Below are 16127 nucleotides of genomic sequence, written 5' to 3'. Positions count from 1 at the left end.
TATATTATGCTTCTGAGGTTAGCTATGTATACAAGACACATAGTATAATCTCCCTTTAACCTTACTACTGAAAGTACTCAATGATTTATTTGTACCAACTTGATATTTCTATTGTTCTTTTGTCAGTTACCACAGAAAATTGCTATGTTGACATCAATGACAAACATAGTCAAATGAATGCAACGTATCATCATGATAATAATCTAATCATGTTTCTACAATACTCCCCCATAGGAATATTATCAGCATTCATGCTTCCAACAATATCCCCCTTTGGCATTCATGGCAACATAGATGAAAAACATCTAGTTCCAAGAATACCAACTACAAAAGACAGTTAACCTTTCTTTTCAAATCCTCTTCATCAATCATTCTCCCATGCTATACTTCTCCCAAACCATTTTCTTCTTCTGGATATGTTGTACTTGTTCTTTCTTGATTTTCATGTTGTACTTGTCCCCCATTGACATCAATGTCAAAGGTTTCAACAACCATCAAACTTTGCAACAACTAATTCTTACTAGCTCAAGTGTTAAAGACACTGTTCAAAATCAACATCCAAAAAGAGTCCTAGATTACTTTGTCCATCACATATACTCCCCCACACATGAAACATCAACATTCAGTCTAGAAAAACAATGGTGCTCTGTTACACTGGACTTATACATTCTTACATCTTCTACTCTGATGTAGGAAGGGACATAACCCCTAGCATACCTCACAAATACTCAAAAGTTTCTTTGGGAAGAGGCTTAGTGAATATATTTACAATCAGCTCTTTAGTGCTCACATACTCTAATCTAATTTCCTTTTTTGCAACTTTCTCTCTCAACATGTGATACTTGATAGAAATGTGCTTGGTCTTAGAATGCAACACTGGATTCTTAGACATATTTAATGTGCTTGTGTTGTCACAATGTATGACAATGGGTTCACTAATTTCTATCCTTATATCCTTCAACATCTACTTCATCCAAACAACTTGATTACAATTATTTGCTGATGCAACATATTTTTCTTTTGTTGTACTTTGTGAGGTACAATCCACTTCTTGCTTAGCCAAGAAACTAATGTTCCTCCAAGAAAGAAGGCTCTACCACTGGTGCTCTGTCTATTATCCATATTGCCTACCCAATCAACATCAGTATAGGCACATAGAGTGAAATCTTTAGACTTATCATCCATAATCCAAACTCTGGTGTTCCTTTCAGATATCTAAATATCCTTTTGACTTCTTCATCATCATTTCCTCCAAATACGTTGTCATCAACAAATATTACCAAAATCATTAATCCATCATCAATTTCTTTCCAATAGAGATTACTATTTTCTGTAGCTTTGCTATATCCAAGCTTTGTCAAATGCTTATCTAACCTTGCATACCAAGTTCTAGGTGCTTGCTTCTATCCATACAATGTTTTCTTCAATCTGCATACTATGTCTTTCTCATCTGTTAAAGGACAACCTTTAGGTTGTTCAAAGTATACTTCTTCAAGTTCTCCATTCAGAAATGTTGTCCTGACATCCATCTGATATACTTTGAATTTCTTATATGTTGCATATGTTAAGAATAATCTTACTGCTTCTGTTCTTCCCACAAGAGCATAGGCTTCATCACAGTCTATTCCTTCTTGTTGTGAGCAACCTTTACATACCAATCTTGCCTTGTTCCTTACAACTTCACCTTGTTCATTCACCTTGTTCTTGAATACCCATTTAGCTCCTATCACATTCTTGTCTACTGGTCTAGGGACCAATTCCCATGTCTCATTCTTTACTATCTAATCCAATTCCTCTTTCATAGCTTGCTTCCAATAGTCATCTTTACATGCTTCATCTATATTCTTAGGTTCAACTTGAGATATCAAACATAGTTCTTCAATGACTCTGCTCTTGTCATCACACCTTTATCTTTGCTTTCGGTGATCTATTTGAGTGGATGATTCTTTGTCATATTCTTACCTGAATTAGGAGTTATTATCTCAACTCTTGGCTCTGCTAAAAGTTTCAAGCTTTGTTCCTACATTGACTCTCCTTCATTCTACAAATCATTGTTAGTCTCAAGGAATACTTCATCATTCCTTGGTTTAATAATGTTCAACATCATCATCTAAATTATAATCAACTATTCTTTCTTGTATCCTAAATTTCTCATCAACTCTCACATTTGCACTTTCCATAATAGTCTTAATTCTCTAATTATAACATCTATAAGCCTTTCTTTTCAATCAATAACTAAGAAACATACCTTCATCACTTCTAGCATCAAACTTGCCAATATCATCATCTCTTTTCATATAGCACTTATTGCCAAAAGTTCTAAAATACTTATCTATAGGTGAGTGACCAAACCACAGTTCATAAGGGGTCTTGTTTGTGTCTTTCCTGACCTATAATTTGGTCATGGTGTAGACTGTTGTATTCAAAACTTCTCTCCAAAACATTTTGGATACATCATTCTCAACTAACATAGCTCTTGTAGCTTCTGTTACTAATCTATTTCTTCTCTCTACTATACCATTCTATTCAAGGGTTCTCAGAGCTGTTGATTCCATTATCTTCACAAAAAATGTTAAACTCATTTGAAGTAAACTCTCCTCCTCTATCTGATCTTAAACATTTAATCTTCATGTCTGATTCATTCTGAATTCTTTTCTTGAATACCTTGAACTTATCAAATGCCTCAGATTTTTCTTTAAGAAATGCAACCCACATCATTCTGAAAAAGTCATCAAGTAAAATCATGAAATACCTTTCACCATATAATCCTTTAGTATTTGTAGGACTTCTAAGATCTACATGTACAATCTCCAATTTTGTTGTAGTAGTAAACTTCATGTAGGGAAAATAAATTCTATTATGCTTTGCCAAAACACACTCCTTGCAAATTATGTTAGAAGGTTTTACAATCTTAGGAAAATCTCTAACTACAAACATACTACTAGTCTTCACAATGTTGTCAAAGTTTATATGACAAAATCTCTTATGCCATAACCAACTATCATCTACCTTTGCAACCAAACATGTCATTTTAGTAAGATTCAACTGAAGTACATTACCACTAGATCTAGTTCCTTTTCCAATTACCTTTCCATCTTTGTCTCTGGCCATGCATGTCTTTTTTGTGAACTACAAATAATAAGCTTTATTTACTAGTTGTCCAACACTTAGAAGATTTCACTTCAAACCATCAAAAAAATATACATCCTTAGTGTTAGTTTTACCATCAAGAGTTATAGATCCAATACCTTTAACATGACATGTTGTATTGTTTCCAACTCTGACAATGCCTCCATCCTAACTTTTGAAGTCAACAAACTTGTTCATATCACTACTCATATGATGTGAACAACCATTGTCAATTATCCAATCAGATTTCTTTTCAACCTGTGATACCAAAGCTACTTTCTCTAGAATTTCTTATTTGATTGCTACAAATCCTATTTCATCATCACTAGTACTTACTACTTGTTCATCAGATTCATCTTCTTCATTTGCATATAGACACTCTCTATCTCTTCTAGGTTTGGAATTTCCTTTATAATTTCTCTCTCTTTTAGGAAACTTAGATGCATAATGACAAAATTTATTGCAAGTCCAGCATTTAAAGATTTCCTTACCATCCTTTTCTCTTCTTACTAGAAGGGCTACTTCTTTTTCAATCTTTCTATCCTTGTTAGATCTGCTACCACTATCAAAGTCTCCTCTAGCACTTGTGCTCCTTAATAAATTAGGTCAAATATTCAATGCACCAAAAGTTGTTTCTATTTTGATCAATTCTCCACTATCTAAGCTCATTCTCAATTGCTTCAAGTCTTCCAAGCAATGTCTCCTTTGTGAAATCTTTGGTACAACATATCAGCAACTCTATCATTTGAACTTCTGACTTAAATGGTGGTGTTAAAGTTTTTAATATCTTCCATATAACCTCATCATCTTCTTTGGTTCCTCCTTGAGATTCACTACCTGTAGTGATTTTTGATATTCTACCTACATATGATCTTATAGATTCATCTTCCATCATTTTAACATCTTGAAATGCACAAATCCAATTTTGTAGCGTCAATTTCTTAGAATCTTCATCACCTTCAAAACTAGTTTCCAAAGCTTTCCAAATCAAATGTAAAGTAACAAGTAATTTTACCTGATTGTATTCAATTTTAGGAAGTGCAGTCAATAGTGCTTCTTTAGCTCTCATGTCGCACATAAAAAGATATCTTTCTTGCTTGGTACAAGTTTCCAAATCTTTTTCAACAATGATTGTCTTTGATGTTTTTGTCAAGATCCAATATCTTGGACCCATACACAGTAGATGTGTCTTCATCTTTTCCTTCCAATTGTCATAATTTGTTCCATCAAACTTCGGACTATCTTTCCTAAACATGCTTTCCATGGATCTCCCAAAGTTGTTAAACTTTATCTCGAAGGACCTGATGCTCTGATACCAATTGTTAGAAACAATAGTCCACCAAAATATCTTTTTTAGCATAAGGGGGGGGGGGGGGGGGAGGGTGGTGAAATAGTAACGATAACAAGATGCACGTAGACAATTACACCAGATATGTTAACTAGGGAAACCCTTGATTAGAGGGAAAACCCTGGTGGGAATGATGCCCAGAAGATAATGTACTAATATAAATATTCCTTTTTAGAGGATGGAGTCTATTACAATATTTAGTACATATGAGTCCCTATTAGGAGACTTTGAAAATAAGATTCCAACCTTGTTAGGAGTTGTACCAACATTGTCCAACTGATCTCACAACTATTCCTTGCAAAATAATTGTGTGTATTGTACTGTAACTTATTTCCTTTTTCCTGTTAATCGGACCAATCACTGTTCTACCTTGTAGACTAGTTCACGAACCTTGGATCCAAGTATCCAACTTCGGATCACACAATAAAACCTCAGCAATGAAGTTTCCTTCACTTTCGCTCTACTATGCTTATCTTTACATTCTTCTCTTCAATCATTCACATTCATCAATACATACTTCTTTCATGCTTGTTACATGATAAAGAAAAATGTCCTTCCTTTATACTGAATCCATAAAACAATTCCCTAAGTCGGTTGTTACACCTTCTCAATTAATTGTTATAGGACCACATTAAGAACATGTTACACTTTGTTTTGTCCACGTCATCACCAACATGTCTTCTTCACATCTGTAACTTCAACTTCTCAGAATAATAACTCTATTAAGAGATATAACAAGTTTACAAAAACATGCCTCTGTAAACTCTAGCTAAGAATAGTTTTCACCGAAACTTGCATAACTTCTTCCAGACTTAATATCTTATGCCTTCGAGGTTAGCTACATATACTAGACACATAGTATAATCTCCCTTTAACCTCGCAACTGAAAGTACTCAATGATTTGTCTATACTAACTTGATCGTCCATTGTTCTTCTGTCAGATACCACATAAAATTGCTATGTTGACATCAATGACAAACGTAGTCATGAATGTAACATATTATCATAAAAATGATCTAATCATGTTTCTACAATACTCTGCCATAGGAGTATCATCAACATTCATGCTTCCAATAAGGACACATTTTGTTGTAACTTTTGCAATGAGTTGGATAGGGAAAAAAAAATATGTGACTACATTTGAAGCTAAGAGAGTAAATATATGTTGTTGCTAAAGCCATGTTATTGGACTTTTAATCTTTTTGCTGAATCTTTCAATACGATTCCTCTATGGGCAAGACTTTCTTACTTGTCACTTCAGTCTTGGTTTAAGTCATGTTTGGAATTTATTATGAACACTTTGGTAGATTTATGAGTGTGGATGAAGGATCTTAGAATTTTTTTCACTCAACCTATGCTCATATATTTGTTGAGGTGGACATCATGAAAATTATCCTAATAGATCTTTCATTGAAATTGGCTAATGGGGAGTGAATTTGGACAATGGACAATGAAAGAATTCCTTTTAGGTGGACAAAATGCTTTCAAATGAAGCATATGGTTGTGTGACACCCAAAGAAGAGAGTGCCTAAATAAGCGGCCAGGTGGAAAAATGAATTGATTAAGTTCTACTTTGTCAAGAAAAAAATAGGATGTTGTATCAAAGTCAGCTTCTAAAGATGTTGTATTGACATCCAAACAAGTTTTAGCCTTATAATTTTTTAGGAAAGTTGAAGGAGGACCTAGGTTTGGGTGAGAAGAGCCAAGAGGGTATGAGGAGTGAAGCTACAAAGATTTTAATTGGGGAAATTTATTGTGGTGGGGACATTAAAGTCCATCAAAAACTTTGAAAAAAGGCAAACGAAGTCGATTCTTATGTTTTGAAGGAGGGAGTAAGGGTTCATAGCTCGTTCCTAGTGGAAATGAGTGTACTACAGATAGTATCAATGTTGGAGGTGCATGCCTTTTTTTTGAGGGGAGCTTTTGGAACAATGGAATGGAGGCACAATTCTCAATGGAGGATTATTCAATGTAGCATGAGGAGGTTGAAAGGTAGGAAGACAAATGCCAAGTAGTTAAAGGGAAAAGAGATAAAAAGGGTAAGAGGGGGGCTTTGATATGATTTTGTACTCATGCTCAAAAGGTGGAGCATCCAACAAATCTTAACTCTTGGATTTGTTAATATACCCTCTTTGGTTGTATTGTCTATATGAGAGATGTAGTTTGTCTTTTATATCTACCATTGGTTTGGGCTAGGCTAAAACTTGAATTTCTACTAATAAAAATACACATCAAAACTCATGCAAAAGCTCACAAAAAATAAAGAAAAAATGAGCAAGCAGGATACGATTAAGAACAATAAAATTAGATCTATGTCATATTGCTAGATATGAAAGGAGTAGCAATGCCGGAGCAGAGAGGAAGGTGCTTAGATAGTGGGGATGGTGGTATCAAACCAAGAGGTGTAAATCTAGGTTTAGGATTTTGCCATCCAACAAAGTGGCAAGATGTTTTAGGCAATGGCAAGGGCTGTCAGACTTCAAGCTTGGATAGGGTTCGTTCCCAATGGCAGAATAAAGGCACACTACCTACAAATGACTTAGATCTCCCTGACATTTCTTCTATTTTTTCCAGAACACCAATAGTTCAGCCGGCACGGGACCATGATTTTACCCAGATCTTTTCTTCAACGCCAGTGGTTCAGCCAATCAAATCTGCCCAAGTTCCTCTTCCATTTGAAAAATGCTCTTTTAGAAATATAAATTCTGGAGGGATGCAGATTGTCAAAGATAAATCAATTTTCAGGGGGAAGGCAATTGTTCAACTAGCCAAATCTTTCTTCCTTAACTCGCATTTTCATGATCAACAGTTGGGGTCGAAATCTCAAGCTCCAAGTAATGTAACTTCCAAGCTTTGGACAAAACCATCCACTTTTGAGAGAGTTAAGAGGTTTCAATCCAAAAGATATCATTCATCCATGACACACATAAAACTTAATCACAGGCTTATTAATAAGCAACCCATATTTGATATCTGTGAAAGAGCTCCTTTTGATTCTTCAAATCACTTGCAAGATAGTTTGAATCAAAACAAGATGGGTACAAACTCTAAGATGTTTTTGAATGTCAACATACGAGCCCCCTTGATTCCAAAAAAGGTTTGGCGAAAGAAAGTTCTGAGTAATGTTGATCAATGTCAGAGTAATGTCGATCAAGTTCCACAGAATCCTAAACATGATCTCAATCAATTGCATGTCAGTTTCCCTTGTCACATGTTACAACATTAAATTGATATGCTTTGTCAATCAGCTCTCATTGGTAAGTTTTCTTCTTCTTCCTTGTTGTTTTTGGATATTAAGAAATGGGCATTTGATTCTTGGTCTGGTCTCAAGGATATTTTCTACATTGATCCAGAATCCAAATGTTTTATTGCCATTTTTACCACCAAAATAGAGAGAGATGTTGTTCATAAGCAAAAAGGTTGGTTTTGTCATGGAGTTGGATTATATACTATGTTTTGGGTTCCAAATTTTAATCCTCGTGATATATCTATTCAATTTTTTCCTCATTGGATTTCTTTTCCCCAGTTGCCACTAGAATATCGTGACCCAGAGATCATTGAAATTATAGCTAATAAGTTAGGTATTTTCTTAAAACATGACCTTATTCCTTTTGAATGCCCACATTTGGAAGCTAGAATTTTTCTTCTGATTGATATGCACAAATCTTTTCCCTCTTCTATATCTCTCATATCTAAATGGGGAAATTGGTCACAGTCAATTAAGATCCAGGATGCAAGTGTAGTCAATAAATTTCAAGATAATCTTGGTCATTTCAACAATATGTGCCAAACAGGGCATGTGGATGTCTTAGCAGTATGTTCATATCATTGCTCTGATCCAAACAACTGTTCTCAAAAAGTTTACAATTAGGATGTTCAATGTATGTCAGAATTTCTGCCTAAGGATCATCAATTAATGCCAAGTGAACACAATTATTTGCACAATGGGCTAGGTATGCAAATCCCATTTGCATTCAACCATATGAATATGATTAACTTTCAACAAATGTTTTGGGTCATGGTTTTCTTCCAACAGGCTTTTTATAGATCTAAGTTATTTTTGTTGGATGCTCCGGCTGATGATTTGGATTCTCCTATTGATGTGACCCCAAGGTTATCCATTTTGCCTGAATTTCATCATTTATTGGTTCCAAATTCATTGCAATCGATTACCTTCCAAAATAAGAGTTTCTCCTTATTAACATGGCCTATTTGGCACTTATCTATTCAACCTTCTCCTATAATATTGAGCTTTATTTGTGATCAAATTATTACTGAAATTGCCAATTCAATCATTTTTGGTATTGCCAGAGAAGAAGGTATTCATGATGAGGAATATATCTCGCCTATGATTGATAAATTGCTTAGAGAATTTCAATTTTGGAATAAAGTGGTTCCGGGTCAGATCCCTAATAGCAAAAGAAAGTTTGTCCAAGTATCTCAGTTTAATGGTGTTGTAGGTGAATTAGTATCTCTAGAAGACTCTATGGGGCTAGAAACGATTATCTATCAACAAGTACAAAAATCTACTGATTTGATTTCTCAAGATCCCTATTATCAACATGAGCAAGTGCAACCCTTGTAGGATGATGCTACTATTATTGAAGGTCAAGAAAATTTCAATATTCAGCCCTTATTAATTTTATAGACTCCATCCAAAGTGGTTTCCAATATAAAAACTCTTAAGTCTAGAGGCAGGCCGAAGGGTTCTAAGACTAAGACCGAGATTGCTGCTGGTATCCAAACAACATTGGATAGTAGTTTTATTGTTTCTAAAAGATCGACAAGGAGAACATGATGTTCTTCTTGTCCACAATGAAAATCAACTCATGGAATGGTAGGGGTATCAATGCCTCTGACAAAAGGCATAGAATTCAACAAGTGGTTGATTCTATGCAAGCAGATATTATTTTGCTTTAGGAAACCAAGTTATCTCAAGATAATTTTGACAAAATAGTAGCAAAATGACAAAAATGGAAATCTTTTCATGCTCATGGAATAGGAGCTTCTGGGGGGTCTTACTACATTTTGGAATCCTCTCATAGTTAATGCACAGCTCGTCCAACAAGATAAGAATTGGTAGATGTTGCATATATCTGCATTTGACGTATCATTTATTTTGATTAATGTCTATGGACCTTCTTCATCTCAAGATAAAGCATGTTTGTGGGAAACTATCATTCATTCTATTCAGATTCAAGAACTACAACAAGTAGTTATAGGAGGTGATTTTAATGCTTTATTATCTCAGGTAGAGAAAAAAGGAGGTATCATTCCTCCTCCAAAAACTCTACAAGATTTTAATTATTTTGTGGATAATAATAATCTCATGGATATTCAGCCAAGGAATGGATCTTTTACGTGGACAAATAAAAGGGCTGGATTTGCACATATCGCTGCTCGTCTTGATAGATTTCTTTTATCACTTGACTGGAAATTGAGTTGCTTAGATATTTCTTCAGATATTCTCTCATCACCAGGATCTGATCATTTCCCTATATCTTTAACTCTCAATTACAAAGATAAAAGCAGTGAAAATCAATTCCATTCATCCTTCAAATTTGAAAATATGTGGCTTTGTTATCCAACTTTTTTGAAGAATGTTCAGCATTGGTGGAATGAGGCTCCTCATGTGGATGGATTTAAAATGCATCAATTTGCTATGAAGTTGAAATATGTCAAGTCTCAAATCAGAATTTGGAATCAGCATGTATTTAAAAATGTGTTTTCTCAAAAATCAATAGTCAAACAACAACTAGAAGATGTATATAATCATATCATTCAAAATGGTATGAATGAAGATACACATGTTTCTCAAAAGAATCTTCGGTGAGATTGGGATGAGTTATGTGCAAGAGAGGAAACTTATTGGAGACAAAAGTCTAGAGAGCTATGGCTTCAAGATGGAGATAGAAATACAAAAAAATTTCATGTTTCAGCTAAACAAAAGAGAGTTAACAATTCAATATTTTAGATCAAAGATGCTATTTCAAGTGATCTTATTCGGAATGAAGGGGTGAAGTTTTTTAAGTATCTCCTTGCACCTAATAGCATGCCTTCTCATTCTAACTCACAAATGAATGAACTTCTTGATTCAATTCCAAATATGATTTCATCTCAAGATAATGACATGTTGATGGCACCTTTCACTATTCAAGAAATTTGCAAGGTCATTTTTTCTTTTCCTCCAGATAAGGCCCCAGGCCCGGATGGTTTCACTGCTATGTTTTATCAAAGTTGTTGGGATATCATTGGATGGGATTTATTGGTAGCTGTTGAAGAATCAAGAAGGTGCAAAACCATGATTAAATATTTTAATACCACAAATATCTCAATTATTCCAAAGATCAAGGATCCTCAAACATTTGCAGATTTTAGGCCAATTTCACTATGTAATCTGTCATACAAGATTATAACTAAAGCCATATATATTTGAATGCAACATATTATCCCTCACATTATTTCTCTTCAACAAGGTGGATTTGTTCCAAGAAGGGAAACTATGGAAGGGGCTATAGTGGCACATGAGGTTCTACATTCTATAAATTCAAATCATTCCTCAAATTTTGTAATAAAACTTGATATGATGAAAGCTTATGACAGGGTTTGTTGGAAATTTTTGCTGCAAGTGCTTTCCAAAATGGGTTTTTCAAAGAATTGGTGCAAATGGATTAAGGCATGTATTTTGGGTGCTTGGTTTTAAGTATTAATAAATGGTAAACCGGCGAGCTTCTTCTCTTCTACTCAAGGGATTAGGCAAGGAGACCCCCTATCCCCAATTCTTTTCATCATTATGGCTGAAGCCTTTAGTAGAACCATTTCACATCAACATAAGCTCAATAATTGGTATGGCGCGCTTATTTCGGTTACAAATATTGCTATAATACATTCTCTATTTGCAGATGATACACTTTTATTTGGATTGTCAAATGTTCAAGAAGCTAGGCATATTCTTCATATTCTCAATCTATATTCAGCAGTGTCAGGTCAAGCCATTAATGCTCATAAATCAAAAATCTATTTTTTTAACACAAACAAAGTGATTTCTGATAAAATTAAACAAATATTGGATTTCTCAGAAGATTTATTACCTTCTATCTATTTGGGCATCCCTTTCTTTATGGGTTCAAATAAATCTTCATACTGGGACTCTGTCATTCAACGTATTTAGAGTAGAATCACTGCTTGGAAAGTTAGATGGTTATCCTTGGCTGGGAAAGTCTTGCTGATTAAATCAGTATTAGCTGCAATTCCAAATTACTTTTTTGCTGTTCTTAAAGCTCCCCCCAAAATTCTAGTTCAAATTCAGAAAATGATTAAGGGCTTCTTATGGACAGGTAATATGGATGATTCTTGTAAGATCCCACTTATTTCATTATAGGACATGTCACAGATTCCAACAGTAGGAGGGGCAGGTGTGCATGACCTTACTAAAAGAAATGAAGCATTTGGTGGGAAATTGGTTTGGCAAATGTACACTAAACCTCAATCCACTTGGTGCAAAATTATGCAACAAAAGTATCTGGATAATAATGATCCTTCTAGAATTATCTCTATTTTGGATCCTCCTAAAGGTTTAGTTATATGGGATTTCATGATAGCTTCTCATAATATTGTGGTTAATTATGTTTCTTGGGAAGTTAATGATGGTACTAAAGTTAACTTTTGGAGAGATTCTTGGAATGGTCAAATTCCACTTTCCAATAATTTGGTTTCTGTGAATATTATTGAAGTGTTAGAACTACACTGGGGTACTCAACTTTATCAGTATGTGGCATATGTTTGTGAACTTTCAGGGAAAGTGTTTTGGAAGGATCCAACGGTTTTACCACTTTCATCTCAGGAAATTAGACAATTCAAAGATATTTTGTCTTCCAGGCAAGTCTTCTTTTCTGGATCTTAAGATAGGATTTTATGGGCTCTAGCTAAGGATGGCAATTATTCAGTAAAAGAGGGTTATAAAATTTTGTAGCAAAATGTTTCACATAAAGTTACCTGTAGGGCATTTTCATTTTGTTGGAATCATATTGTACTTCGAAAGGCAGGTTGTTTCACTTGGCTTGCACTAAAACATAGGATTTTGACCAGTGACAGATTGGCTAGATTGCACATTGCCTCCTCTTTTAACTATGTTTCTTGTGATGAGTGTGAAGAATCAGTGGATTATCTTTTTGTCTCATGCTCATTTACTTATCAATGCTGGAGTTTTGTCTTGAATAAGCTGCACTATAGTACTCCTCTCCAAAATAATTTGTGGGATCTTTTTCAAGCTTGGCCAGTCCTTTATCCCAAATCATTATTTGCAAACCTTTGGAAATGTATCCCGACATTGGTTGTTTGGGCTATTTGGTGGGAACGTAACAAATGCATTTTTAGAAAAGAGAGCCATTCCTTAGAAATTGTTTTGGAGGGAATTGAAAGATCTATCTCAGAGGTGACAAATTCAAGTTTGCAAAAGATAAAATTTAATCCTATTGTTACTTCTTGGGACTCTCAAATTATTCAAAGATGGAAACATTTATTCATTCCAAATGGTTTGGAAAATTGGTAATTCTTCCACTTCTTCATTATCCCGTAAGCAAACAGGATGGAGGCCACCAAATGAGGGATATTGGAAATTGAATTTTGATGGTGCATCAAGAGGTAATCCTAGCCCTTCTGGTTTTGGTGCATGTATCAGAAATTCAGATGGAGATGTTGTGGCAATTACAATATCCCCTTTGCCTATTAATACAAATAACATGGCAGAGGCACAAGCTCTATTAGCTAGTCTTATTTTAGCAAAACAAGGTAATTTTCAGTTGCTACATATTGAAGGGGACTCCTCTGTCATTATTAATGCCTATATTCATAGGACTATCTTCTCTTGGAAGTTAAAATATATTCTTATTCAAATTTGGAGGCTCCTAGATGAGTGCTTGGATGTTTGTATTTCACACACCTATAGGGAAGGAAACCATGTTGCGGATTTTCTTTCGAATTTGGGTTGTGATGGGTTGTTGATTTCATCACTTCACCCTTTATCCATAATTGAGAAACATGTTGCCCTCAAAAAATTAATTCAGGAAGATAAGTTTGCTGGATCGTGCTCATGTATACCAGTTTGAAGGAAGGTGATATTCAGTTCTAGATATACTGATGGGTGGTACTTGATTCACCCTTTGTAATTATTTGTTCAAAATATCTAAAACTATGTATACATTAGGGACGATGCTAGGTTTTCTTCATTGATTCTTTCCCAGTTGACCTCGTTGAATTAGATTAATAAAATATTATAGTGGCTTGCCACTTTTGCCTTAAAAATAAAATAAAATACAACCTTGTACGTGCGTGTGTACTTCACAGTACAACCTCAACTCAACCTTCTTGACATTTAAAAAAAAGATTGTGTTATATTTAGACTTCGATTGACACTGTTATTCTAGTCATGGAATTTAGTCAAGTATACTTATGTCTCTATGTCTATGCCTATATGATGTCAATTTCAATCTTATGGACTTATATTATTATGACGATGGTTGTTCCATTAAAAGATGATGTGGTGTGCTTTGCGGACTTATACCTTAATGAAAGCATATATTGAATTAATAACAATTCAAAATTAAATATCGAATTATCTATACTCACATCTTTCAATAATTGGATGTTAAATTGAAATGTTATTAATAAATTATATGAAATATATTACAATAATAAGAAATTAATACTATTAACACAATAATAAAACTAATAATTCATAACATTTTGATTCATATTTAATTTATGACAACAGTTTGAACCTCAATCACTATTCATATCTTTCCCCAAAAATAAACTCACATGGGAAAGGAAAAACCCCAAACAAAGTTGTAACTTTCAAAAAGGTTGAAATAGAGGACCCTACCTTCTCTTTACAGTCCATATACGAAAAAGCTGAAAAACACGCTTTGCAAGTTGTCTACTGCCACCCGTCCTTCCATAAAAAACTTTTAGCGTTAATTACTTCTTATGATATATCGCTAGCTGTTACAGCATATTGCTTCCTCTAAATTCGCTTGTTTTGTCACACCGCTAAAATAGCTGACAATTTAAATACCAACGTGGAAGTTTGTCACGCAATCTTTCCAGCTAAATAACACCATTTTCATTTCGTTTTTTCTTACTAACCACGTCTCCAAAAGTAGAGAAATCAATTTACTAGTCGTTTATTTCGTTGTTAAGCATGACCTACAATTAATGGCACGTGTCGGTCGCGCTTGTGAAAGCTATATAACTAAAGATGTGCTCTTCATTTGGACAGGCTTTCACTAACAGATAAACAGCTTATTTGTGCTCTGTTCTCTGTCTGTGCTCTGTGTGATTTGATCTCCGTTTAGAGCTCTCCTTTCAGTTTGTGCTGCGGAGTTCTGCTCAGATAAATCATGAGGGAAGGTACTGCGAATTTCATTGACATCATTTTGGCCATTCTTTTGCCTCCCCTGGGAGTCTTCTTGAAATTCGGCTGCCATGTAACAATCACTAAACTCTCAAGCTCTTTTCTTTCTTTTGTTTCTAAAGATCTGACCACAAGTTTCTTGAAATTTGGCTTCTCATGTAACAATTACTCTCTCTTAAGCTCTTTTTCTTTCTGTTTTTATAGATCTGACCTGAAATTTTAGTTTATATTTTTTTATGTGTGGACTGATTTATTTTGCAGGTGGAGTTCTGGATATGCTTGCTGCTCACAATTCTTGGCTACTTGCCGGGAATTATTTATGCAATCTATGCCATCACCAAGTGAAACCCTCGCTGTCAGGCTTTTCCTTTGGATTCGGGCTTTTGCTTTGGATGTAATTGAATTTTATATGTTTTTGGGGTTTGCTGGTTATTTAGGGTTTGAGCAGCCTATTGTTGCAGAAGAACAATAAAGGCATTTTCAGCAGTAATTTATGGGGAAGGCTGTGGCAGCTTAACACTTTGATGTAATATTCGTCCTCAATTTATTTGGCCGATATATAGGTCATGGGCATGATTATATGAATTTATTTTACTGTTCTTAAATTTGAGTGTAATAATTGTTCGTTTTATTTATTTTTAATTGTTTAGTTTGAAAAACAAGAGACTTGGTCCGGCGAAATAATATGCTTTCATTTTTATATTTATTAATTATATGGCTGCCATACAGAGCACACAATGTGTAACCAATTTAATTCAGAGTTTGCAAAGTAGAGTTCAGTAAGAACTTCCATTGTGAGAAATAAATGTATGTACTTTTTCAGAAATTTTGTGATACAAGTTTGGAATAATCATGGTATACAAATATTCAATTTATTATATATAATTAATAGTTGAAACACTTGGAAAAGAGACTACTACATTTTCAAATTGTAAATCACCAATTGAGATAAGATTTTGACGAGTTACATCATGTCCCTTCTGATAAGATTTTGATAAGTTATATATCATTTCTTTATGCTTGAGTTTAAATTTAAGGAGGGATAAGATTTTGACAAGTTATATCATTTCTTTATGCTTGAATTTAAATTTAAGCAATAATGTGTTCTCATGCAAAATAAAATTGTATAAAATTGTGATAAAAGGAAAATTCAGAATTTTTTCCAACTTTTGCGAAACGACTATTTTTTAGCAAATGAAAATAAGCTGTAGAAAAATGAAACAAAGCATAGAATAA

General features: G+C 34.3%; 1 protein-coding gene across 1 annotated transcript; it reads left to right on the top strand.

Moving 5' to 3' along the window:
• The first annotated feature begins 14754 nt into the window (after positions 1-14754).
• On the top strand, positions 14755-15496 carry LOC149562946 (hydrophobic protein RCI2A-like). The gene is made up of 2 exons (XM_089826393.1): positions 14755-14964; positions 15153-15496. Exons 1-2 carry the CDS (start codon positions 14878-14880, stop codon positions 15234-15236), a joined length of 171 nt encoding a protein of 56 aa, XP_089682519.1. The 5' UTR covers positions 14755-14877; the 3' UTR covers positions 15237-15496.
• The last annotated feature ends 631 nt before the right edge of the window (positions 15497-16127 follow it).

Source organism: Cupressus sempervirens, chromosome 4 (genome assembly GCF_028749045.1).
Source record: "Cupressus sempervirens isolate cs-2001-9-10 chromosome 4, ASM2874904v1, whole genome shotgun sequence".
Classification (NCBI taxonomy): domain Eukaryota; kingdom Viridiplantae; phylum Streptophyta; class Pinopsida; order Cupressales; family Cupressaceae; genus Cupressus; species Cupressus sempervirens.
This window is presented reverse-complemented; position numbering and strand designations above follow the sequence as displayed.